At 41.2% G+C, this 27981-nt stretch overlaps 1 protein-coding gene across 1 annotated transcript in view; it reads left to right on the top strand.

Annotated features, from left to right (window-relative positions):
- The window catches only part of P3H2 (prolyl 3-hydroxylase 2), a 176249-nt gene extending 148884 nt beyond the window's left edge, over nucleotides 1-27365 (top strand). The window contains exons 9-15 of the mRNA XM_043473424.1: nucleotides 94-221; nucleotides 1019-1114; nucleotides 1749-1899; nucleotides 2791-2908; nucleotides 4211-4286; nucleotides 10124-10264; nucleotides 26315-27365. Coding sequence (XP_043329359.1) covers nucleotides 94-221; nucleotides 1019-1114; nucleotides 1749-1899; nucleotides 2791-2908; nucleotides 4211-4286; nucleotides 10124-10264; nucleotides 26315-26407 — 803 coding nt within the window. The 3' untranslated portion in view covers nucleotides 26408-27365. The remainder of the gene's footprint in view (nucleotides 1-93; nucleotides 222-1018; nucleotides 1115-1748; nucleotides 1900-2790; nucleotides 2909-4210; nucleotides 4287-10123; nucleotides 10265-26314) is intronic.
- The last annotated feature ends 616 nt before the right edge of the window (nucleotides 27366-27981 follow it).

A 27981-nucleotide genomic window follows, 5' to 3' on the forward strand; every position in this document is an offset into this window, starting at 1 on the left:
CTCCTGAACTGCACGTTGAAAGCTGCTGGGTGTCCCAGCCTTCCCGGCTTAGGGACCGAGATCACAAGGACAGCCATGTGTTTGTCTCTGCAGGTGGCCCTCTGCTCTATGAGGACATCACGTTTGTCTACAACTCGGAGCAGCTGAACGGGACTCAGCGCGTCCTCCTGGATAACGTCCTGTCGGAGGAGCAGTGCCGGGAGCTGCACAGCGTAGCCAGTGTGAGGACTGGAAGCCTGACGCTGAGCTGGCCTGGCCTCAGCCTGGAAGTGCTTTGGTCCTGGGCTTACTTGAAGCCAGGGAACCAGTCCTGAAATACCGCTGTCTGTAGGAGAAGGACATTGATTGTGGAGGCACTTTCGGAGCCTTTGGATTGGGTCATTATAGTTTTGTCCAGATCTGGACACGGCTGTTGGGTCTGGAAGAGCTAGAGGCTTAATTCCTAGGACTTCAGTATCCAGCATGTGTCCCGCTATCATATGAAGTCACTGGGGAAATCTCTTTATATTTGACAGAAATTAATCAATATATTGGGTTTCCCAAGTGGCGTTAGTGGTAAAGAACCTGTGTTTCAATGCAAGAGATGTAAGAGAGGATGGCTTCATCCCTGGGTTGGGAAGATCCCCTGGAGGATGGCATGGCAACCCACTTCAGTATTCTTGCCTGGAGAATCCCATGGACAGAGGAGCCTGGCGGGCTACAGTCCATAGGGTCGCACAGAGTCAGACCCAGATGAAATGACTTAGCACAGCACAGCACAGTCAATATATTAATTATTTATATTCTAGATATTTCTACAGCATGTGGTGGTGGCATTTTATAATGCAAATGTGGGGTGAAAGTTAAGTAAAGATCCCTCTTTTGATTGGAAGAATTACTGATACTGGAATCCTGGAATAAAATGGGGATGGTTCTGACTATTGACTTTGGTTCTTAGTTTTCTGGCAGTCAAGGCAGAAAGGGGGTTGTGATGAATCCATAATCATCCTTAATAGAGCGTCTTGTATTTTGCTTCCAGGGGATCATGCTTGTTGGTGATGGATACAGAGGAAAAACTTCACCCCATACACCCAATGAAAAGTTCGAAGGTGCAACTGTCCTGAAAGCACTCAAAGTAAAGTCTTAAACTCTTTTGGATTTAAATTCCTAAGTGTTAATCCAAGATCTAGGAATGCCAGATTCAGGGAAGGGAAGGGTTTAGAATATAGACCTATCAGGTCGTTGAAGGGAGCAAGTATCAATGTATGACAAACCCACTGGAAAAAAAAATAATAATAATAAAAAAAATAAATAAATAAATAAATAAAAAAAAGAAATGACACCTTCATTGTTTCTAATCATTCATTTATCAATCCATTCAGTTATCAACTTACCAAACTCTGTTATTTCCTAAGTTTGCATCTGGCAAATAATATGCAACACCCTTGTCCTCAAGGAGCTCAAGGTACAATGGTGAAAACATACTCAGGTTATCATTCTGTACTGCTAGAAATGTTTTTGGAAAGGAGTGAGGGAACTGTTCTGAGAGAAAAGAGGGTGATTAGCTTTTAACTTCCCCTCTGTGATTAGGCTTCTTTCAAGGGCTCATTTTCCTAACCCAAACCCACAAGTCTGTAGTAGTATTCCCACAAGCCAGCAGAGAGCTGAGCATCCTATGTTGGCTTAATGATTTCCTCATTAATTGGCGTCTGATTGCCTCGAGCCCTCCAATCAACCCAGTGGTTTCTAATATTCTTCCTTTTCTTCAGTTTGGTTATGAAGGCCGAGTCCCCCTGAAGAGCGCCCGTCTGTTTTATGACATCAGCGAGAAGGCTCGAAAGATTGTAGAATCCTATTTCATGCTGAACTCAACCCTGTATTTTTCCTACACGCACATGGTCTGCCGCACAGCCCTGTCGGGTGAGATTTCAGAGTCTGAACTTGTTCCGTTTTACTCTCTGTGAAATGAGAAAGAAAACAATGTGGAACAAAGCTCTAGGAATGTGTCAGACTTGATGTAGAAGAGTTCTACATTTTTAAAACAAAAGAAGCTTACTCATTCTGACTTTTCCCTTCCCTCTTTTTCTACTTTGCTCGGCCCTAAACTATTAGAAGGCCATCACTCTGCCTGTGTTCCTTTCCAAATCCATTGCTTCTGGTTGTTTCAATCACATAAAAAAAAAAAAAAAAAAACACTTTTCTGCTCTAGGTTTCCCTTTTAAGGGTTTAAGAACCTGGAAATTAGTCACCACTATATCCACAAGCATTGAAGGGAAGTGCTTGGAAGATAAAGGAAACATTAAAAGAAATGTTCTTTAAAAAGACAGAGACCTCCTCACTCACTGGCATCATTATTTCTTCCCCACGTCTTCTCTTCTACACCCTCCTATGGAGGAAGGGGCAAAGAATGTCACAGATATAGACTTTCCACTTGTGAATTCTCAGCTGCATCAACTCTTTTCTTTTTGACATTGGCATGTTATCCATGTTATCCTCAACCTTTTCCTGCTGCACACAAGCAGAGCACATGAAATGCATGGAATTTCCGCATGTATATTTATATCAGAGAGCTTTTATAGCTGAAGAAGACAGGTGCAGCTTGCTTACAGTTTTTTACAACGAGTTCGTATCAAAACAGGATCAGAGTCACTTGACTGTGCTTGCCCAGTGTTCTTTAGTCTGCTCTGCCTTCTGACTCCTCAAATTTGCAAGAGGCATCATCCATAGGAAAAGACAGATAGATTGTCAGCTTTGCTCTTTGGAGGTTATGGCACGCCATCTTTCATGCTTCCCTGTTCCCTTTTCTGGCAGGTCAACAAGATAGAAGAAATGACCTCAGTCATCCCATCCATGCTGACAACTGCCTGCTGGATCCGGAGGCCAATGAATGCTGGAAGGAGCCTCCTGCTTACACATTCCGGGACTATAGGTACCACCAGCACCTGCTTCAAAATAAAACTTTTGCCCAACAGTTATCAAAACCCCATGGAAATTAGAAAGCTGATCTGTTTTGCTGTCATCCCACTCATCTCGATGAAGCAGAGACACTCCGATAATTTTCTTAAGCAGCTGCCACAACCCGGAAGTGCCTTCAGCATGTCATATTTTTATGTTAAAAATCCCTGCTCGTTTTGTTGCATCCTATCTCACAGAACATCCATTTTGTTTTCACACAAAAAGTGAACTTTATGGGTTTTTTTTTTCCTCACTTGGCTTTCAGTTAAATATATCCTTGTGTTATATGCATCTCAGTCTGAGAACAGAGGGGATGCATCTCCACATGCAGAGGGATGTCATCACATAATTTACCTATGTCTGCGTCTTGTAAATAAGAAACTAGAAACTCAGGAGGAAAGCATGTATTCTCTTATTGAATTATATTTTACTGTGTAAAGGAAAGAGTCAAGAGTTGTAGTCACCATGTATATATAATGTGTTCATTACTACACTGTGCTCTATACAAAAGCGCTTATTGAGCGCCCCCTACCTGCAAGGCTAGGCTACTCCCTTTGGAACTCTCCAGCTGCTTAAGGAAAAACTGCGTCCTTCAGAGTTACTAGTATAAAAGAAAAGAAGAGAGTTTTAGATTCTGTGGGAAACATCGAAGAGCTAAGTTAAACCTGCTGCTGCTGCTGCTAAGTCACTTCAGTCGTGTCCGACTCTATGTGACCCCGTAGACGGCAGCCCACCGGGCTCCCCTGTCCCTGGGATTCTCCAGGCAAGAACACTGGAGTGGGTTGCCATTTCCTTCTCCAAGATTAAACCTAGTTAGGTTTTATTTTGGAAAGTGAAATGTGAGATAAGGTTTGAAATATAATTAAAATTTTAACATAAGTGGAATAAATAAATACTTCCTATATGACCCTGGGCTTCCCTTGTAACTCAGCTGGTAAAGAATCCGTCTGCAATGCAGGAGACTTGGGTTGGATCGCTGGGTTGGGAAGATCTCCTGGAGAAGGGAAAGGCTACTACCCGCTCCAGAATTCTGGCCTGGAGAATTCCATGGAGTGGGGTCGCAAAGAGTTGGACATGACTGAGCGACTTTCACTTTCCCTTTATATGACCCTACATCTGATCTTACTCTTGAAGTTTAGGAAAGTCAATCATTTTCATCTCTAGCTCAGAGGAAACTTACTACTCTGGCTGGTCAGTTCATGTCCAGTTTCCGGTATTCTGCGGTGATGTCGTGCAGGCATATAAGAGGACAAATGGTTTCCCTTTCTTCTTACAGTGCTCTCCTATATATGAATGATGACTTTGAAGGAGGAGAATTCATATTCACTGAGATGGATGCCAAGACTGTGACTGTAAGCAAGTCTGTTCTTGCAAATTTATCTAGTATTAGTCTCAATTTTGCCATTTTCCAAGGGCTGCTGGATTTCAAATATTCCTGAGCTTGAGAATAATTCAAGAAGCGAACAGAGACCTAGTAAATTTATACATCATAAAATGTTAGAAATGGAATCATCAATAAAAATCGTCTTGTCCATTTTACATATGGGTTATTTAAAGAATATTTATTAAGGATCATATAGTTAGTGTTAGAACCAGAATGTAGGTCTTCAGATTCTTTTTCAAGTAATTTGATGGAGACATAAAAACACCTGTTCTTAAATCACCCACTACTAGGATAAGTCACATGTCTCTACAGAATGATTTCATGTACCCTGGTGTCCTGCGTGCTTAGAGCGAACATTGGTCATCATACCCGTCATTATTCAAATTACCATATGTGTGTGTATATATATATTCACATAATTCTGATGGTAAGTAAACCTATACTTGAAAATTGATATATACACATTCATACAGACACATATGTGTTACATGTTCACACTTTGGAAGAGATTCTAAACACATCATCATAGACTAAAAATCAAAAGTTAAAATCAGCCACCATATTCCTAAATAAACTAATGCCTTTGGAAAACCAGCTTACTGAGCACTTATAAACCATATAGCCAGAATCTTTGGTCTTTAAGTCAAATAGCATGTGCCACAGTAGAAAAAACATAATTTCTGATTGAGGAGATAATTGAATTATAAATAGATTATGACACATTTCTTTCCTCTATGCAGAGCTAAAATTACTGAAACATGTATGTGATAAACTTCAAGGATTTTGCATTATATAGGCTATTTCCACAACTCTTATATGAGTTTTATGTATTTTCCTTCATATTTTGTACTTTTCTCAGTATCATTTATGCCATACAACTGGGGTTTAAGCAGATGATATAAAAAATGTATTATCAGATTTAAAAGGAAAACTTATGAGAATTCTGGCTAAAATTGTCCATAAATATTGATATAATTAAGAAAAATATTCCATGTAGTTTAATATACTGTAATTTAAAAGGTCATGGTGCCTCAAACTTTTTTTTTTTTTTTGGTAAAAAGCTTAAATTTTAACATGTCAGCATTTTGATGTTTCATGATCTGGGAAATTAAATCAAGAATGATGATCTGCACTCAGTTTAAATCCTAATATACGACTATCACCTTTTGAAAGTCCTCTGTGCAAAACGTATTTGATTTCTGAGCTCTGTTAACAGGTTCAGAAATGTTTGCATCTCACACAATTGGAAAAGGAATCAAACAGGTGGTTCAAAGATTTCTTTGCTTCTACTCCATCTAGTGGCCATATTTGGAAATGTCCAATGTTTGAAAGTAAACCAGCCGGGAATACTATGTATGAATCGTTACTTTAATGAATCACTAACATATGTGAATTCACCAATTTCTGAATGCAAGTTCACTGTAATTTTGATGTTTAAAGATGTGAAATCAAATACTACTCCCCTTTTAGATATTTATATTTTTAAAATAAAGGTGTACATAAAATGTACATAAGGGTACTAATTTAAACAATATTTTAATGAAAAAGTTCCAAGTTGAGAAGACATATTTGCCGAAATAAGTTCTACTTTAGATGAATGCATATGCTTGAGTTTAGGGGACATTTTGTAGCTAAGTAAAATTCTGAGGTAACCAGTGCCAATAACAAGGAGAAATGGGTAGTTTTACTTTTTATCTCTCACCTCTTTGATTCTGGAGGGAAAAATTGATTTCCTTCTGAAGCAGGGAAATACCCCAACATTTGGCTACACAAGGAAGAAAATTGTTCTAAATTCTTTACTTTCAAAAAATCTGCAATTTCCTTGGCGCTTCAGTGATTAGGACTCTATGTCTGGCACTGGGATTTGATCCCTGGTCCGGGAACTAAGGATCTTCCCAGGGAGCTAGTGAGAAAGCCATTGGGAAGTGGTAAAGCTCCCTGAGAAATGGTGAAGCTAGGGTCAACAGTACATGAACCGAGAACTTCCAAATGTTCAAGCTGTATTTAGGAAAGGCAGAGGAACCAGAGATCAACTTGCTAACATCCGTTGGATCATAGGAAAACCAAGAGAGTTCCAGAAAAACATCTACTTCTGCTTTATTGACTACTCCAAAACCTTTGACTGTGTGAATCATGACGAACTGTGGAAAATTCTGAAAGAGATGGGAATATCAGACCACCTGACCTGCCTCTTGAGAAATCTGTATGCAGGTCAGGAAACAATAGTTAGAACCAGACGTGGAACAATGGACTGGTTCCGAATTGGGAAAGAAGTACGTCAAGGCTGTATTTTGTCAGCCTGCTTATTTAACTTATATGCAGAATACATCAGGAGAAATGCCTGGCTGGATGAAGCACGAGCTGGAATCAAGATTGCTGGGAGAAATATCAATAACCTCAGACATGCAGATGACACCACCCTTATGGCAGATAGTGAAGCAGAACTAAAAAGCCTCTTGATGAAAGTTAAAGAGGAGAGTGAAAAGGCTGGCTTAAAGCACAACATTCAAAAAACAAAGATCATGGCATCTGGTCCCATCACTTCATGACAAAAAGATGGGAAAACAATGGAAATGTGACAGACTTTTATTTTTTTGGGCTTTAGAATCACTGTAGATGGTGACTGCAGCCATGAAATTAAAAGACACTTGCTCCTTGAAAGAAAAGCTATGACCAACCTAAATAGCATGTTAAAAAGCAGAGACATTACTCTGCCAACAAAGGTCCATCTAGTAAAAGCTATGATTTTTCCAGTAGTTATGTATGGATGTGAGAGTTGGACCATAAAGAAAGCTGAGCACTGAAGAAGTGATGCCTTCGAACTGCAGTGTTGGAGAAGACTCTTGAGAGTTCCTTAGACAGCAAGGAGATCAAGCCAGTTATTCCTAAAGAAAATCAGTCCTGAATATTCACTGGACAGACTGATGCTGAAGCCTAAGCTCCAATACTTTGGCCACCTGATGTGAAGAGCCAACTCATTGGAAAAGCCCCTGATGCTGGGAAAGATTGAAGGCAGGAGGAGAAGGGGACGACAGACGAGATGGTTGGATGATATCAACGACTCGATGGACATGAGTTTGAGCAAGCTTCAAGAGTTGGTGATGAACAGGGAAGCCTGGCGTGCTGCTGTCCATGGGGTCACAAAGAATTGAACACGACTGAGCAAGTGAACTGAACTGAGTGGTAAATAACCTGCCTGCCAATTCAGGAGATGTAAGAGACATGGGTTTGACCCCTGGGTAGGGAAAATCCCTTGGAGGAGGGCATGACAACCTACTCCAGTATTGATGCCTGGAGAATCACATGAACTGAGGAGCCTGGCAGGCTACAGTCCATAAGGTTGCAAATAGTCAGACCCAACTGAAGTGACTTAGCAGCATGCACGTACAAGTAACTAAGACCCTACAAGCTGTGTGGTACAGCCAAAAAAAAAAAAAAATTAAAGAAAAATCTGGAAGTTGTATAATTACTGAATGGTGGCTTAAGATTTACATTTATTCAAGACAAGTACGGCACAGAGCCTTCTCTGACTTTAATCATCAGTTAGATATAAAGCAAAAGGAACTTTCTTTTGTCATACTTGGAAGAAACGTGGATTATTTTCAACAGCAGTATATTTGTGAAACACAGTTATTTAGGAATTTTAGTTTCTCTGTGCAAGTTTGAAAAAGATAAAATCTAATGAGTTCCATTCGCTTCACGAAAAACTAAACTCAGTGGGGCTGTGTTCCAAAAGTGTGTTTACAATCATTTAGCTAAACTTCAGAACACATTTTCTCATAGAAGCAACATCATCAGTGGAACTTGTTTATTTCTTCACATACCTGAATTATGAGAGGTGATGCTCTCCATTTGATGAGGGTTAGTCCTTTGTGACCCCACGCGCCTATAACCCATACCAATAGCTTCAAGCAATTGATAGCTTCTTCTTCTAAGCTTTCCCAGAGACCTTTATGTGTAAACATACTCTCAATTCTTCCATCAGAGACAAAGCATTAAGTTGTCCCCATGCCCTCTCTTTAGTATTGTAAGATGCTGATGCCAAGACTCCATAATCACATAGAAGCAATAGCAACCACATGTGGATAAGTGTGTCCTGACAAGCACCAGGGAATGAGCAGCTCAGAAAACTTAAAAGTAGATCCTATAGTCATGTATATAGGAAGGCTTTCCTGCCCTGTCTCATTTGCTTCAATTATCAGTGATTTTGCTATTCCTCCTCCAGAAATACAAAATCAGATTAATACTAAAGGCACCAGTAACTAGGAAGCTCTCTAAATTTACATCAGAAAGTTACTTTGACTTTGATAAAGCTGCTTAAGAAAAGCGACTCTCTCCAGCAAAGACAAGAGGAGTAACCAGAAAAGTGACTATTTTTTTCTGCTCTTCCCTTTCACACACACACACACACATACACACACCTGGGTCTCAGGGTTTTTCACTTCTCCACTTACTTTTGACCTTCCACTTGTTGGCGCACAGTCTAAGTTAGTTAGCATTCAAGAACTTCAGGAAATTTTCCAACTATTATTCCTGAAGCTGCCTGTGAGAAAACTTAGCCATTGAATTTTATGGTGAAGGGAACCAAAGGTTCTTCTAATGGGCATCTATCAACTCAAGTCAATTCAGAAAATAGCTAATTAGAACCGGTCCATCTTATCAAATAGTCCAATAACTGGTACCACTTTCCTGCTTTTATTTCTAAGCTGAACTATGGAATAAGTCTGGTTTCTATGTTTCTCAAGAAAGAAAAATGAACTCTGCTTAGATCAGATACTTTAAACATGGAAGCAAGACCCCTAAAATCCCATTGCTTCAGCTTATTTAGTTAAGGGAGCCTGCTTGCTTGATCTAAGCAGTACTTCTTTCCCTTATACCTTGTTCTCCCTAAGCAACTCCACCTGAGCCATGCACAAGCTTGGAAGGACTGTGCCAATCATTTCAGAGCCCTGGAGGCTATGGAATGGGTCACCTAAAGGAGTGATGTGTTCTCATCACTAGGGGTATAGAAATATTGGCTGAGGACGACAGGGCAGGAATATTGTAACAGGAATTAAAATAGCCACTAAGATTAGACTTGAATTTTTAAAACTTTTGTATTTTGAAAAGTCCACAAACATAAATAACACTATTAAGGAATTAGAAAGTGTGCATCACTACCTGGGCTTCCCAGCTGGCACAGTGGTAAAGAATCTGTTTGCCAATGCAGGAGATGCAGGTTCGATCCCTGGGTCCAGAAGATTCCCTGGAGGAAGACTGGCAACCCGTTCCAATATTCTTACCTGGAAAATTCTATGGAGAGAGGAGCCTGGTGGGCTACAGTCCATGGGGTCACAAAGAGTCGAACACAACTAAGCATACACACCACTACCTGTATCAATTATAATTACCAGCACTCCAGATTTCCCCTCGATTTGTTTTTGTCACTCTACAAATATTAAATGTATATTTACTTAGGCTGTGCTGGTACTAAAATTAGAGAAATGAATTAAAAGAGAGAGCCTTTGCTGTCAAGGGGTTTGCCAGCCACCAACACAGCATGTATTGAGCAGTTACCATGTGCCATGGACTGTGATGACATTTTACCTGATAACTTTATTTCCTGAATTAGGTATTATTTTGACCTTATCTTTGTCTCATAGATGAGGAAATTGGAAATGATCTATGTCTTCTTCAGCCCCAGGATTCCATTGATCTTTGATTCAAAACTTGACTCAAGTAATTCAGCAGAAGGATAGAGAAGGGGGATTGTAGAAATGTTCACAGTATAGAAACTAAGAGTCATATTTTCACTTTTTTTCTCAGGCCTCTATAAAACCAAAGTGTGGGCGCATGATCAGCTTCTCGTCTGGAGGAGAGAACCCACATGGGGTGAAGGCAGTCACCAAGGGCCAGAGGTGTGCTGTGGCTCTGTGGTTTACCTTGGACCCACTTTATAGAGAATTGGTGAGTTTCTGACCCCTCACCTTCAGAAAGTCAATGAGACACCCTATAGAACTGCTTCATGAACTAATTGACCTGAAAATTCTTATGAGTTGATTCATAACCCTTCAGGAATCTTAGAGATCATGGCGGAAAAAACTTTTACAGAATCCTTTCTGTCTGCTTTCCAATACTGGCTCTGTTTTCTAAGCAAGAACACATTTTCTTAATCAGATCCATGACTTAGCAATTACATATCTGATGCTTGCACTGTAAGTTTTAGGAAAAGGGGCTAAGAATGCAGTTCTTGATCAGATGGGTTTTTATAGATGAATGTTTGCAGAAATAGAAACCTCAGTGATATTTAGCACTCTCCTAATTAGTCCAGAGTTTATTAACAAATTGTAGCATCAGGAGAGAGCAATCATTTTCCACTGGTCATCCGGAAGACTGATTTGTTTTCTCAACAAACCCTTAAAAAGTTCACCAAATCATTGATGAAACACATAGAAATCAGTGAGGGGACATAAAAATTTATTATTTACTACTATTAAGTTAAATATTAAAATATTGTTATTCTCTTATAAGTGACTGAGGACACAGTCTGGATAAGAGACTGTGATCTCACCCTGCTGGATGTTCTGAGCAGAGGTTATCGTGTTTATAAGTCTTCCCAGGTGACGCTAGTGGTAAAGAACCCACCTGCCAGTGCAGGAGACATAAGAGACCTGGGTTTGATCCCTGGGTTGGGAGGATCCCCTGGTGGAGGGGGATAACAACCCACTCCAGTATTCTTGCCTGGAAAATCCCATGGACAGAGGAGCCAGGTGGGCTACAGTCCATAAGGTCGCAAAGAGTTGGACATGACTAAAATGACAGCATGCACAGCACATGAAGCTATAGAGGAATGAATTAAATCCTACAGATACAGCCCCTGGGAGCATGTCTAGGCTCAACATAAGGAATAACTTTCAAATCGACTCCACCATTTGGTGGAATTCTCTTCTTTGGAAGCACAGGGTTACTTGTCATTGGATGACTCCAATCACAGCCTCAGCAACTTCTTGGCGTAGAAAGCTGAGCCTGAACCTAAATCGTCATGGTAGGGGCTAAACCGAATGACTTCAAAGTCTCCTCCAGCCTTGAGTCTTAATGAAGCTATGAAATTCTAGTCTTTAAACTGGCATGTGAACCAGTTTTCCTCTTTAGATCCCTAAATTGGATCCAATTGCATCAGAAACAGTTTAAAATGAATTTCTCTTTCTTATATACTGTTTTTGCCATCCAAACATAACTCAGTTTTTAGGCCTCATTCCTAAACATTATTTCATATGTTTCACAAATGTTTATAAAAGATCTACTGTGTGCTTGGGAAACCACTCAGTGGGCCCCAGGGGTACATGATTGAACAAAGCGGAGCTTTGACCACAAGGAGCTTGGAGAGGCCAACAGGAAAACGATAGGGAGAAGACAGCCATCTGCGTTTGTAGGGAGATATCAAAGAAGACTTACTTACATAGAAAGCGTTAGTCGCTCAGTCATGCCCAACTCTTTGCGACCCCATGGACTGCAGCCCACCAGGCCTCTGTCCATGGGATTTTCCAGGCAAGGAGTGCCATTTTCCTTTCCTTCTCCAGGACTGCTAATATAGGGCAACCCTAAAAGAGCAGAGGATGACAGCTGGGCACGGAAGAAAGAACAATCCTGCAGAGGGACCAGGGCAGGGAGAGATCTGAAAACATCGCAAGGGACTGAGTAGTCTCCTTTACATGTAATTAATTCCTCCCTCCTCTCGCCTCTCCACAGCCAAAGTGCCAGCGTTCCCCACATCACCCCTTCTTGACTAAAGAATCTAGGTACATGAGTACACAGTGGAGATAACATTGTTGGATAATTGTCTGTTGTTTTTTAATCTTTAGTTTTCAACAAACATTTATCTGCTTTATTACTCAGTATCTCAGCGTCTCCTTCAAGATATTTGTTTCTATCAAAATAAGCTCTCTCTCTCTCTCTCACACACACACACACAAATAACACAAAATTCTCTTTTTTCCTTCCTAACCTGAAAGTACTAGGGAAAATCCTCCAGTCTCCAGGCTAGTGGAGACATCTAGTGGTCACAGAAGAAAACGACCAGAGCTTCTATGGCAGCTACCAGGAAAATCTTGCCTATGACATGATTCTGAGACTTTGCTCCACAATGTAGTCAACTGGGGGTCTTTACAAACTATTGACATTTTAGCTCCCACATTTAAAAATTCTAGATTGATTAATTTAGGTGTCGGAAGTTTTAAAAGTTCCCCAGATGATTTCAATGTGTAACAGTTTGAGAGTCCCTGAGTTGTTCAGTCGCTCAGTCGTGTCTGGTTCTTTGCGACCTCATGGACTGCAGCATGCCAGACTTCCCTGTCCATCACCATCTCCCGGAGTTTGCTCAAACTCATGTCCATCTAGTCGGTGTTGCCATCCAACCATCTCATCCTCTGTCGTCCCCTTCTCTTTCTGCCTTCAATCTTTCCCAGCATCAGGGTCTTTTCCAATGAGTTGTCTCTTCACATCAGGTGGTCAAAGTACTGGAGCTTCGGCTTCAGCATCAGTCCTTCCAATGAATATTCAGGGGTTATTTCCTTTAGGATTGATTGGTTTGATCTCCTTGAAGTCCAAGGGGCTCTCAAGAGACTTCTCCAATACCACAATTCGAAGGCATCAATTCTCTGGTGCTCAACCTTTTTTATTGTCTGGCTCACAGCCTTACATGACTACTGGAAAAACCATAACTTTGACTACATGGACCTTTGTCAGCAAAATAATGTCTCTGCTTTTTAATATACTGTTTAGGTTTGCCATTGCTTTTCTCCCAAGGAGCAAGCTCCTTTTAATTTCATGGCTGCAGTCACAATCTGCAGTGCTTTTGGAGCCCAAGAAAACAAAGTCTGTCACTGTTTCTATTGTTTCCCCATCTATTTGCCATGAAGTGATGGGATCGGATGCCATCTTCTTCGTTTATTTGAATGTTGGGTTTTAAACCAGCTTTTTCACTCACTTCTTTCACCATCATCAAGAGGCTCTTTAATTCCTCTTTGCTTTCTGCTATAAGGGTGGTGTCACCTGCATATCTGAAGTTATTGATATTTCTCCCCCAAACCTTGATTCCAGCTTGTGCTTCATCCAGCCTGGCATTTTGCATGATGTGTTCTGCATATAAGTTAAATAAGCAGGAAGACAACATACAGCCATGATGTACTCCTTTCCCAATTTTTTTTCATTTATTTTTTATTAGTTGGAGGCTAATTGCTTTACAATATTATAGTGGTTTTTGCCATACATTGAAATGAATCAGCCATGGATTTACATGTGTTCCCCATCCCGATCCCCCCTCCCACCTCCCTCTCCATCCCATCCCTCTGGGTCTTCCCCCTGCACCAGCCCTGAGCACTTGTCTCATGCATCCAACCTGGGCAGGTGATCTGTTTCACCGTTGATAGTATACTTGTTTCAATGCTATTCTCTCAGAACATCCCACCCTCGCCTTCTCCCACAGAATCCAAAAGTCTGTTTTGTACATCCGTGTCTCTTTTTCTGTTTTGCATATAGGGTTATCATTACCATGTTTTTAAATTCCATATATATGCGTTAGTATACTGTATTGGTGTTTATCTTTCTGGCTTACTTCGCTCTGTATAATGGGCTCCAGTTTCATCCATCTCATTAGAACTGATTCAAATGTATTCTTGTTAATGGCTGAGTAATATTCCATGGTGTATATGTACCACAGCTTCCTTATCCATTCGTCTGCTGATGGGCATCTAGGTTGCTTCCATGTCCTAGCAATTATAAACAGTGCTGTGATGAACATTGGGGTGCATGTGTCTCTTTCAGATCTGGTTTCCTCGGTGTGTATGCCCAGGAGTGGGATTGCTGGGTCATATGACAGTCCTATTTCCAGTTTTTTAAGAAATCTCCACACGGTTCTCCATAGCAGCTGTACTAGTTTGTATTCCCACCAACAGTGTAAGAGGGTTCCCTTTTCTGCACACCCTATGCAGCATTTATTGCTTGTAGACTTTTGGATAGCAGCCATCCTAACTGGCGCGTAATGGTACCTCATTGTGGTTTTGATTTGCATTTCTCTGATAATGAGTGATGTTGAGCATCTTTTCATGTGTTAGCCATCTGTATGTCTTCTTTGGAGAAATGTCTGTTTAGTTCTTTGGCCCATTTTTTGATTGGGTCATTTATGTTTCTGGAATTGAGCTTCAGGAGTTGCTTGTATATTTTTGAGATTAATCCTTTGTCTGTTGCTTCGTTTGCTATTATTTTCTCCCATTCTGAAGGCTGGCTTTTCACCTTGCTTATAGTTTCCTTTGTTGTGCAAAAGCTTTTAAGTTTAATTAGGTCCCATTTGTTTAGTTTTGCTTTTATTTCCAATATTCTGGGAGGTGGGTCATAGAGGATCCTGCTGTGATTTATGTCGGATAGTGTTTTGCCTATATTCTCCTCTAGGAGTTTTATAGTTTCTGGTCTTATATTTAGATCTTTAATACATTTTGAGTTTATTTTTGTGTATGGTGTTAGAAAGTGTTCTAGTTTCATTCTTTTACAAGTGGTTGACTAGCTTTCCCAGCACCACTTGTTAAAGAGGTTGTCTTTTTTCCATTGTATATCCTTGCCTACTTTGTTGAAGATAAGATGTCCATAGGTACGTGGATTTATCTCTGGACTTTCTATTCTGTTCCATTGATCTATATTTCTGTCTTTGTGCCAGTACCATACTGTCTTGATGACTGTGGCTTTGTAGTATAGTCTGAAGTCAGGCAGGTTGATTCCTCCAGTTCCATTCTTCTTTCTCAAGATTGCTTTGGCTATTCGAGGTTTTTTGTATTTCCATGCAAATTGTGAAATTATTTGTTCTAGTTCTGTGAAAAATACCATTGGTAGCTTGAGAGGGATTGCATTGAATCTATAGATTGCTTTGGGTAGTATAGTCATTTTCACAATATTGATTCTTCCAATCCATGAACACGGTATATTTCTCCATCTATTTGTGTCCTCTTTGATTTCTTTCATCAGTGTTTTATAGTTTTCTATATATAGGTCTTTCGTTTCTTTAGGTAGATATACTCCTAAGTATTTTATTCTTTTTGTTGCAATGGTGAATGGTATTGTTTCCTTAATTTTTCTTTCTGTTTTCTCATTGTTAGTGTATAGGAATGCAAGGGATTTCTGTGTGTTTATTTTATATCCTGCAACATTACTGTATTCATTGATTAGCTCTAGTAATTTTCTGGCAGAGCCTTTAGGGTTTTCTATGTAGAGGATTATGTTGTCTGCAAACAGTGAGAGTTTTACTTCTTCTTTTCCTATCTGGATTCCTTTTATTTCTTTTTCTGCTCTGATTGCTGTGGCCAACACTTCCAAAACTATGTTGAATAGAAGTGGTGAGACTGGGCACCCTTGTCTTGTTCCTGATTTCAGGGGAAATGCTTTCAATTTTTCACCATTAAGGATAATGTTTGCTGTGGGTTTGTCATATATAGCTTTTATTATGATGAGGTATGTTCCTTCTATTCCTGTTTTCTGGAGTGTTTTTATCATAAATGGATGTTGGATTTTGTCAAAGGCTTTTTCTGCATCTATTGAGATAATCATATGGTTTTTATCTTTCAATTTGTTAATGTGGTGTATTACATTGATTGATTTGCGGATATTAAAGAATCCTTGCATTCCTGGGATAAAGCGCACTTGGTCATGATGTATGATCTTTTTAATGTGTTGTTGGATTCTGTTTGCTAGAATTTTGTTAAGGATTTTTGCATCTATGTTCATCAGTGATGTTGGCCTGTAGTTTTCTTTTTTTGTGGCATCTTTGTCTGGTTTTGGTATTAGGGTGATGGTGGCCTCATAGAATGAGTTTGGAAGTTTGCCTTCTTCTGCAATTTTCTGGAAGAGTTTGGGTAAAATAGGTGTTAACTCTTCTCTAAATTTTTGGTAGAATTCAGCTGTGAAGCCATCTGGTCCTGGGCTTTTGTTTGCTGGAAGATTTCTGATTACAGTTTCAATTTCCGTGCTTGTGATGGGTCTGTTAAGATCTTCTATTTCTTCCTAGTTCAGTTTTGGAAAGTTATACTTTTCTAAGAATTTGTCCATTTCTTCCAAGTTGTCCATTTTATTGGCACAGAGCTGCTGGTAGTAGTCTCTTATGATCCTTTGTATTTCAGAGTTCTCTGTTGTGATCTCTCCATTTTCATTTCTAATTTTGTTGATTTGGTTCTCCCTTTGTTTCTTGTTGAGTCTGGCTAACAGTTTGTCAATTTTGTTTACTTTTTCAAAAAACCAGCTTTTAGCTTTGTTGATTTTTGCTATGGTCTCTTTTGTTTCTTTTTCATTTATTTCTGCCCTAATTTTTAAGATTTCTTTCCTTCTACTAACCCTGGGGTTCTTCATTTCTTCCTTCTCTAGTTGCTTTAGGTGTAGAGTTAGGTTATTTATTTGACTTTTTTCTTGTTTCTTGATGTAAGCCTGTATTGCTATGAACCTTCCTGTTAGCACTGCTTTTAGTGTCCCATAGGTTTTGGGATGTTGTTTTTTCGTTTTCATTTGTTTCTATGCATATTTTGATTTCTTTTTTGATTTCTTCTATGATTTGTTGGTTATTCAAAAGCATGTTATTTAGCCTCCATATGTTTGAATTTTTAATAGTTTTTTTCCTGTAATTGAGATCTAATCTTACTGCATTGTGATCAGAAAAGATGACTGGGATGATTTCAGTTTTTTTTAATTTACCAAGGCTAGATTTATGGCCCAGGATGTGATCTATTCTGGAGAAGGTTCTGTGTGCACTTGAGAAAAAGGTGAAATTGATTGTTTTGGGGTGAAATGTCCTATAGATATCAATTAGGTCTAGCTGGACCATTGTGTCATTTAAAGTTTGTGTTTCCTTGTTAATTTTCTGTTTAGTTGATCTATCCATAGGTGTGAGTGGGGTATTAAAGTCTCCCACTATTATTGTGTTGTTGTTAATTTCCCCTTTCATTCTTGTTAGCATTTGCCTTACATATTGAGGTGCTCCTATGTTGGGTGCATATATATTTATAATTGTTATATCTTCTTCTTGAATTGATCCTTTGATCATTATGTAGTGTCCTTCCTTGTCTCTTTTCACAGCCTTTATTTTAAAGTCTATTTTATCTGATATGAGTATTGCGACTCCTGCTTTCTTTTGGTCTCCGTTTGCATGAAATATTTTTTCCAGCCCTTCACTTTCAGTCTGTATGTGTCCCTTGCTTTGAGGTGGGTCTCTTGTAGGCAGCATATATAGGGGTCTTGCTTTTGTATCCATTCAGCCAGTCTTTGTCTTTTGGTTGGGGCATTCAACCCATTTACATTTACGGTAATTATTGATGAGAATGGTCCCGTTGCCATTTGCTTTGTTGTTTTGGGTTCGTGTTCATACAACCTTTCTGTGTTTCCTATCTAGAGAAGATCCTTTAGCATTTGTTGAAGAGCTGGTTTGGTGGTGCTGAATTCTCTCAACTTTTGCTTGTCTGTAAAGCTTTTGAATTCTCCTTCATATCTGAGTGAGATCCTTGCTGGGTACAGTAATCTGGGTTGTAGGTTATTCTCTTTCATTACTTTAAGTATGTCCTGCCATTCCCTTCTGGCCTGAAGAGTTTCTATTGAAAGATCAGTTGTTATCCTTATGGGAATCCCCTTGTGTGCTATTTGTTGTTTCTCCCTTGCTGCTTTTAATATTTGTTCTTTGTGTTTGATCTTTGTTAATTTGATTAATATATGTCTTGGGGTGTTTCGCCTTGGGTTTATCCTGTTTGGGACTCTCTGGGTTTCTTGGACTTGTGTCACTATTTCCTTCCCCATTTTGGGGAAGTTTTCAGCTATTATCTCCTCGAGTATCTTCTCATGGCCTTTCTTTTTGTCTTCTTCTGGGACTCCTATGATTCGAATGTTGGGGCATTTCACATTGTCCAAGAGGTCCCTGAAGTTGTCCTCATTTCTTTTAATTCTTTTTTATTTTTTCCTCTCTGCTTTATTTATTTCCACCATTTTATCTTCTACCTCACTTATCCTATCTTCTGCCTCTGTTATTCTACTGTTGGTTCCCTCCAGAGTGTTTTTGATCTCATTTATTGCATTATTCATTTTTAATTGACTCTTTATTTCTTCTAGGTACTTGTTAAACATTTCTTGCATCTTCTCAATCCTTGTCTCCAGGCTATTTATCTGTAACTCTATTTTGTTTTCAGGATTTTGGATCATTTTTATTATCATTATTCTAAATTCTTTTACAGGTAGATTCCCTATCTTCTCCTCTTTTGTTTGGCTTGGTGGGCATTTTTCATGTTCCTTTACCTTCTGGGTATTTCTCTGCCTTTTCATCTTATTTAGATTGCTGTGTTTGGGGTGGCCTTTCTGTATTCTGGTAATCTGTGGTTCTTTTTTATTGTGGAGGTTTCTCCCAGTGGATGGGGCTGGACGTTTGGCTTGTCGAGTTGCTGGTTAGGGAAGCTTGTGTTGGTGTTCTAGTGGGTGGAGCTGGATTTCTTCTCTCTGGAGTGCAATGGAGTGTCCAGTAATGAGTTTTGAGATGGGTCTATGGGTTTTGTGTGATTTTGGGCAGCCTATATGTTGACAATCAGAGCTATGTTCCTGCATTGCTGGAGAATCTGTGTGGTATGTCTTGCTCTGGAACTTACTGGCTCTTGGGTGGTGGTTGGTTTCTGTGTAGGTATGGAGGCTTTTGGATGATCTCTTATTAATCGATGTTCCCTGTAGTCAGGAGTTCTCTGGTGTTCTAGGTTTTGGGCTTAAGCCTCTTGCCTCTGGATTTCAGTCTTATTCTTCCAGTAGCCTCAAGACTTCTCCATCCATACAGCACTGATAATAAAACTTCTAGGTTAATGGTGAAAGGATTCTCCACAGTAACGGACACCCAGAGAGTTTCACAGAGTTATATGAAGAAGAGGAGAGGGAGGAAGGAGATAGAGATGAGCAGGAGGAGAAAAAGGGATATTCAAGAGAAGAGAGATGGATCTAGGCAGTACTCTGTTCCCTAAATGTTCTCCGTAGCCCAGAACACCCACAGAGATTCACAGAATTGAATTGAGAAAAGAAGGGGGAGGGAGGAAAAAGAGGTGATCTGGGGGAGAAAAAGGAGAGTTAAAAGGGAGGAAATATAGGTGATCTGGGGGAGAAAAAGGAGAGTTAAAAGGAGAGTGATCAAACCAGTAATCACACTCCTGAGTAAAAATGGGTAATGAAGGTTGGATTCTTAAATGTCCAAAATTGATATCAAATACTGAAAAACAAAGATTAAAAATCTAGAGTAGAGGTTAGACTCTTAAAAATACAATATTAAAAACAAAAACACAAAAAATTTTAGAAATATATATGAAGTTCAGTTTAAAAATAGGGCCTCTTCTTTTTTTTTTTTAAAGTAAATAAAAGAAAAAAAGAAAAAAAATTTTTAATAAAAAAATAGTAAAAATATAAGAAAATGAAAATGAAAGTTAAGGAGTAATGGAGGAGTAATAGGGAATTTTAAAAGAAAATAAAGCAGGAAAAAAAGAAAAGAAAAAAATTTTTTTAATTAAAAAATAAAAAAGTAAAAATATATCTAGGAATTTCTCTGGAGCTGTTGCAGTCAGTGTGGGTTTGGTTCAGTTTCAGATAGCTCCTCGTTCCAGCTTACACTTCTCAGTATCTATAGGCCCCTTCCGTTGTAGTTGGTGTTACCTACAGGGATTTTAATCTGTTGCAGCGGTCACTTCTGAAGCGGTTCCCTTTGTTCATTTGGCTTCTGTTGCCTTCTCTTCAGTGTCTAATTTCCGCCCTGACACAGGCAGGTGGAGGTGGTCTCTTGTTTAGGTTCGCTTGTTCAGTCTTGCTGCGGGGAGGGAGGGGCGCTGCAGACAGATGTCACTGGCATGTGTGGGGAGCACTCGCAGTGTTCGGGCCACACTGGGTTTGCCCCCGCTGGTGGCGGGCATGTGTGCTTCCCCCGTCTACACTGCTCAGGCTCCCGGCCGCTCTATATGGAGCGGGCCCTGTGTGGCATGCGGTTCCAGTTTTCCGGTACTCTGCAAAAGCGCGGACTCGGTTGGGCCTGCGTTTTGTGCCTTCCTCACCTGAACAGCTCAGGCTGCCAGGAGCCTGACGGGCGCACTCTCCCCGGGTGCGGTGCGCCTTCTCCCCTCCGCGTTCCCAGCCTCAGTTTCCGAGCGCGCCAGTCTGCTGCGCCTTATGTCTGTTCTCAGGAGCTGGTCTCTAGCCGTGACCCTCCCGGCGGATGTTGACCATCCAGAATCTCAGGAAGTCTTTGGTTAGAAACTGGAGGTCTGTTTGCAGTTTGGTAGGGGTGCCGTCTCTGGGGCCAAGTTTGCCCCTTTCCCTTCCCCCCTGCCTCCTGCCTCCAGCGGGGGATGGGCCGGTCTGCCGCTGGCTAGCTCTTCTCTGGGATTGCTCAGTCCCTTTGTTCTTTGAATGGCCAGCAGTGTGTTCAGGCCAGTTAATTTTCTCTCTCTCTCTCTTGCTATCTTGCTATCCCACAATTTAAGATGCTATCTCACGTTAGCTCCCTCCGATTGCCCTCAGGGCATTCAGGCCAGGTCCTTACCCTAAGCAATGCTGCCTGCTCCTCTCCATTCAGCCCCCGCTTGCTGGTGGCAGATGCGGGCGTCTGGGGTACTTTTCTGCTGGGAGTTGCTTTTAGGCATGTAATCTGTGGGTTTTATTTATTTTTCCTCCCAGTTAGGTTGCCCTCCGAGATTCGAAAACTTCCCCCAGACCCGCCAGTGAGAGGGCTTCCTGGTGTTTGGAAACTTCCTCTATTAAGACTCCCTTCCTGGGACGATCTCCGTCCCTAACTCTATTGTCTCTGTTTTTGTCTTTTATATTTTGTCCTACCTCCTTTCAAAGACAATGGGCTGCTTTTCTGGGTGTCTGATGTCCTCTGCTAGTGATCAGAAGTTGTTTTGTGGAGTTTGCTCAGCGTTCAAATGATCTTTCGATTATTTGTTGGGGAGAAAGTGGTCTCTCTGTCCTATTCCTCTGCCACCTTAGCTCCTCCCCCCTCCTTTCCCAATTTTGAACCAGGAGTTAGGCACCTCCTTTAGGGTTTAATCCCTGAGCAAAGAAAGCCTGCCTTTCAAGACGTTATCAGAGCTGGCAGACTTATGTGATCATTAGAGTTTACTTTAAAGGCATTGAATTCTCAAGGAGTATTAAGCATCATAAATTCTTATGGACGCCCAACATTAGAAGCTTTGGTTCCTTGTTAGACAGTTCCATCTCTCTCTTCAACTTCTTTTCTTTCAAGAGAGACAAAATTGCAACAGTCTCTTCTGCAGTCAGATCAGAGCATTTTGTATCTATATCAATTTGCTAATCAGTGAGGTGTGTTCCCTGTATTAATAAAGTAGTACTCATGCAGGGGCTTTGCTAGTGGCTCCAAAATAAAGTATCTGCCTGCAATGCAGGAGACACAGGAGATGCAGGTTCAATCCATGGGTTGGGAAGACCCGATGGAGGAGGAAATGGCAGCCCACTCCGGTATTCTTACCTGGGAAATCCCATGGACAGAGAAGCCTGGCAGCCTATAGTCCATGGGGTCGCAAAGAGTCAGACACAACTGAGCATGCACACACAAACTCACACATTTTATTTGGACATTATGACAACAATTTAGTTTTTTGTTATTTAGTATATCTGGTCCTTGTAGGTGCTTTTATGTCAACATCATGCTCAATTATAAGCTCTTGAATAAAGGGGATTTTATTATCAAGTCATAAAATATACAAGTTCTTTGTATAACTTAATATGCTGGGAACTGTGCTGGGGACTACCTATAGGAGATACAAATTATTTTAGGCATAACTTTTATTTTCAGGGAACTTGAAGTCAAAGTGAAGAGACAATACAGGGACCTGAGTAATTAAAACACATGACAAAGTTCAGCAAGAATTATTAGAGCCAAAAATGCATTGTTTTCAGGAGACAGAAAGAGGGAACCAGCAAAGGTTTCATGGAGGAGATGGCATTTAATAGGAGCCTTAAAGGATGAGCATGATTTCTTAAGGGAGAGACATTTTTGGCATGTTAGACATCTACCCATGTATTTATTAATTAACTATTATACTGTGCTGTGCTGTGTTCAGTCACTCAGTCATGTCTGACTCTTTGCAACCCTATGGACTATAGCCCACCAGGCTCTTGTGTCCACGGGATTCTCCAGGCAAAATACTGGAATGGGTTGATGTGTCCTCTTCCAGGGGATCGTCCCAACCCAGGGATGGGACCTGTATCTCCTATGTCTCCTGCATTGTAGGCCAATTCTTTACCACTGAGCCATCCTGCTAAATGTTAGTTGCTTTTCTGGGCACAGGAAATAGAACGGTGCCCCCCAAATGATAAGATTCCCTGTTTTCATGGAGCTTAACTTCTAGTGGAAAAAGACAACAAATAAATAAAGAATAAACAGTTGAAGGATTTTAGGTAGTGAGAAATGATGTATGGGAAAGAAAACAGGACAACTGATTTGAAAGTAAAAAGGAGGGGGTAGCAAAGTGAAGAGGAACTAAAAAGCCTCTTGATGACAGTGAAAGAGGAGAGTGAAAAAGTTGGCTTAAAGCTCAACATTCAGAAAACTAAGATCATGGCATCTGGTCCCATCACCTCATGGGAAATAGATGGGGAAACAGTGGAAACAGTGGCTGACTTTATTTTTGGGGGGCTCCAAAATCACTGCAGATGGTGATTGCAGCCATGAAATTAAAAGACGCTTACTCTTTGGAAGGAAAGTTATGACCAACTAGACAGCATTTTAAAAAGCAGAGACATTACTTTGCCAACAAAGGTCCATCTAGTCAAGGCTATGGTATTTCCAGTGGTCATGTATGGATGTGAGAGTTGGACTGTGAAGAAAGCTGAGTACTGAAGAATTGATGCTTTTGAACTATGGTGTTGGACTCTTGAGAGTCCCTTGGATTGCAAGGAGATCCAACCAGTCCATCCTAAAGGAGATCAGTCCTAGGTGTTCATTGGAAGGACTGATGCTGAAGCTGAAACTCCAATACTTTGGCCACCTCATGCGAAGAGTTGACTCATTGGAAAAGACCCTGATGCTGGGATGGATTGGGGACAGGAGGAGAAGGGGATGACAGAGGATGAGATGGCTGGATGACATCACTGACTCGATGGACATGAGTTTGAGTAAACCCCAGGAGTTGGTGATGGACAGGGAGACCTGGCGTGCTGCGATTCATGGGGTTGCAAAGAGTTGGACACGACTGAGTGACTGAATTGAACTGAACTGAGCACAGTGTGAGAGGGCTCCCCAGACAAATGAAAGGAAGAAGCCAACCATGATAAAGGTCTTAGGAGGAGTATTCCAGGGGAGAAGAGGTTGTAAAGGCCCAAAGGTAAGAAGCACAGAATGGTCAAGAAGCAAAGAAGGCCAAGGTGGCTAGAACATTGTATGCAAGGTAGAGAATGGGCTGAAGAGAGAACACAGAACAGGCAACAGTTAGCCCTGATGAGCTGTTTAGGAAATATGAATTCTCTTCCAATGTATTCTTTAAGACAGCATAGAAAAAATCCGAACAAAATTTTTGACCTGCCCAAGGGGAAAGAAGCCATGTCCCTTACCCTTTCCACTGCCTCCCCTGGTCCTGGGAATTATAGGATAGGAAAGACTGCCATAGCTAAAGTGTCATAGACTAGAGTCATAGTGGAGAAGGTGAAAAAGATGTGGGGGACTGGAGTTGTCATTTGGAAGTAGGCCAACTGGGTCAATGGTGGGGGAGCAGTAAGAGAAACACAGGATGTGATGGAAGCAGCCTTCAAATCCTAGGGACACTCAGCCTAGACTAGGAGGAGGAAGTCCTTCTCAGACTGCTGTATTCAGAGATCTCATGGTAAGTCAGGAAGGTAGAGTGTAAGGGGAGGCGAAAGGAGAAGACAAGGTGAATTGAAGAAGAGAGAAGTCCAAGTCCTTACAAAGCACATCAAGAAATGTGCACCTAGAGCATCCAGCAATGGGAACCCATGCAAGAGCTGTGAGTAGTGAGCTGGAAAGGCAAGTGGTCATGATTCCAGTGCAGAGAGTCCAACAGGAGCATGTGGGAGGGGGTATGAAACAGATCAATTTGAAAACTATCACAGCAATTCAGTTAGGAGACAACAGGGTCCTCAAGCAGGAGCGCTTTTTTCCTGCCAGCGTGCAGTTGGCAACATTTAGAGTTGCTCTTGATTGTCACAACTCTGGGCTTGGTTCCACTGGCTACCTGTAGTAGGCAGAGCCAGAGATGCTGCTAAACACCCTCAATGCACAAGACACCTCTCCACACCCCCCAAACAATGAGGTATTATCTGCTCTAAAATGTCAGCAGGGCCAAGCTTGAGAAACACTGACCTACACTAAGGCAACAGTTCAGTTCAGTCGCTCAGTCGTGTCAGACTCTGCAACCCCATGGACTGCAGCATGCCAGGCCTCCCTATCCATCACCAACTCCCGGAGGCCACTCAAACTCATGTCCATCGAGTCAGTGATGCCATCCAACCATCTCATCCTCTGTCTTCCCCTTCTCCTCCTGCCCTCAATCTTTCCTAGCATCAGGATCTTTTCAAATGAGTCAGCTCTTTGCATCAGGTGGCCAAAGTATTGGAGTTTCAGCTTCAACATCAGTCCTTCCAGAACATTCAAGACTGATTTCCTTTAGGATGGACTGGTTGGATCTTCTTGCAGTCCAAGGGACTCTCAAGAGTCTTCTCCAATACCACAGTTCAAAAGCATCAATTCTTCGATGCTCAGCTTTCTTTATAGTTCAACTCTCACATTCAAACGTGACCACTGGAAAAACCATAGCCTTGACTAGACAGACCTTTGTTGGCAAAGTAATGTCTTTGTTTTTTAATATGCTGTCTAGGTTGGTCATAACTTTCCTTCCAAGGAGTAAATGCTTTTTTATTTCATGGCTGCAGTCACCATCTGCAGTGATTCTGGAGCTCCCAAAAATAAGTCTCTCACTGTTTCTACTGCTTCTCCATCTATTTACCATAAAGTGATGGGGCTGGATGCCATGATCTTTGTTTTCTGAATGTTGAGCTTTAAGCCAACTTTTTCACTATCTTCTTTCACTTTCATTAAGAGGCTCTTTAGTTCTTCTTCACTTTCTGCCATAAGGGTGGTGTCATCTACATATCTGAGGTTACTGATATTTCTCCTGGCAATCTTGATTCCAGTTTGTGCTTCCTCCAGCCCAGTGTTTCTCATGATGTACTCTGCATATAAGTTAAAGAAGCAGGGTGACAATATACAGCCTTGACATACCCCTTTTCCTATTTGGGACCAGTCTATAGTTCCATGTCCAGTTCTAACTGTTGCTTCCTGACCTGCATACAGATTTCTGAAGAGGCATGTCAGGTGGTCTGGTATTCCCATCTCTTTCAGAATTTTCCACAGTTTATTTTGATCCACACAGTCAAAGGCTTTGGCATAGTCAATAAAGCAGAAATAGATGTTTTTCTGGAACTCTTTTGCTTTTTTGATTATCCAGTGGATGTTGGCAATTTGATCTCTGGTTCCTCTAAGACAACAGTACATGCACTGAAATGAAAGGGGCAGAATAGAGAGGACTAGGTGATATATCAGATCCAAGAAACCATCATCAGGCTTTTGGGGTGAATGTGGAAGTCATGGTGGTCTTTACTGAGAGAGGAATTCTATGAAGAGGACAGAGTAGGTCTGCGGAGGAGAAGCTGGAGAATTCAGTTTGACCGCTGAGCTGGAGAACTGAGTTGGAGATGTCTGTGGGACCAGAAATTAGAAATAGGAGTTGTAGTTGAATATATAAGATTTCTTGACAAGGGAGGAGTCTTGGAAGGTAATTGCTGAGTACACAGGGAAGTCAAGAGAAGACACCTGGATAGGGACGGAATGAGGCTACATCTTTAGCTGGATTTAGTGTCCATCCATGTACACATGATGCCTGGAAGTGTTGGGGGAGCATCTGGCGCTGGCATCACTTGTAACAGCAATGTTTATATTGTCTTTTTTTACAGGAGCGAATACAGGCCGATGAAGTGATCGCGATCCTGGATCAAGAACAGCAAGGGAAGCACGAACTGAATATCAATCCCAAAGATGAGCTATAAAAATGAGAAGAAGAGTACTCTATCAAATATTTATTTAAATTGTTAATCTTATGAGAACTTTTTTATTTTTGTACAGAGCCACGGTATAAATTAACATGTTAATATGAGTCAGCGAATCTCCCTTCTGTGCCTAAGGATGCTTGCTTTGCCTCAGTCTGTCTGTCTGTCTTGGTTTTCCCAGCAGATTGTCTCTCAAAGCCCAGTCACCCCTTCCCCCCCTCCCTGCCGCGCGCACGCACACACACACACACACACACACACACACACACACTTCATTTGCTGCAGATCCTAAAACTCAAGCAGAAAGAATAAGTCCATTCCTGGCGAAACAACTCCCATGCATGCCCAGATCTAAAGTTAGAGTGTGATTGGACTCAGAAGGCTTTTCTGGCTCTGTGCCTTTCAGCCAATGTCTCTCCCAGAGCTGATGGCTGTGACTCTGAAGAGTCTATGGCGAGGTCAGAACTGCTTCAAGTCACTGCCCTGAGGGCCCCCCAGGCTCTGCAGAGGAGCAGCTCTGATGAAGACTATGAGATGGAGGGGTCAGCCTCCCCAGGCCTGGGTGGAGTTTTTGACTCTGGTGTTGTTAGCACAGAGCACCCTTACACTGGAAGCTTTGATTCACCCTCCACTATGCACTAGTCCAGAAAGGACTGCCCTAGGATTGCTGTCTTTAAAAAGTGTTGTTCAAGGGTTGAAGTAGAATGGCTCTTCATCCCAGCAATTCTGGAAGAAAATCTTTAATCCTACCTGAATGTGGGCACCATGGCTACATTGCCCGAGAGAGGGATGTTTTGTTCTTCAGGGAGAAAAAATGGATTTCTGGTTGATTCCACTCTTCATCTGAGTGTATTTTGAGCCCCCCTCCCCCTTCCCCCACCTTTGGCACTCTCCAGCTCATGGATTTTAGTGTTTATATCTGATTTGTTTAATAAAGGGAGGCTTGTTTTAATATCTAGCATTTGTTTTTCTTCTCCCAAATGTTTGGTTTATCTCCAGGTAATCCAAACAGGAGCTTTGGGGACCACCCAGGGATAATATTGGGTCACAGTTCATTTTGTTGGCAGGGGCTTGGGGCTGCAAGGAAGGTATGAGCATTCCTTCTGAAGAAACAGAGATGGTTAGCAAAAAGGTGTTAATCCAGAGAATATCTGGGGTCCTTGATGCTGGTTCTAAGGAAGATACTGCCAAGATAGTGTTTTACAGGGGTGGGGAATGGGGTTATTCTGGCCGAGAAAGTCTGCTCCACTAAACCAGGGGAGATCACCTGCCTCTTTGATGGGCAGTGGTAGAGTCTGTAGCCCTTAAGAAAGCCAACAGATAAAAACATTTTCTAGGGACTTATCTGGTGGTTCAGTGGCTAAGACTGCTCCCAGTGCAGTAGATCCAAGCTCCATCCCTGGTCAGGGAGCTAGATCCCACATGTTGCAATTAAAATCCCGCACTAAGAGCTCTGCAAGATAGTTTGCAACATGCTGCAGTGAAAATCGAAGATCCCATGTGCTGTAATGAAGACCCAGCACAGCCAAATAAATACTTTTTAAAAATAGCAAAAATATATTCAATCATTATTA

Source organism: Cervus canadensis, chromosome 7, assembly GCF_019320065.1.
Source record: "Cervus canadensis isolate Bull #8, Minnesota chromosome 7, ASM1932006v1, whole genome shotgun sequence".
In the NCBI taxonomy this organism is placed as follows: Eukaryota; Metazoa; Chordata; class Mammalia; order Artiodactyla; family Cervidae; genus Cervus; species Cervus canadensis.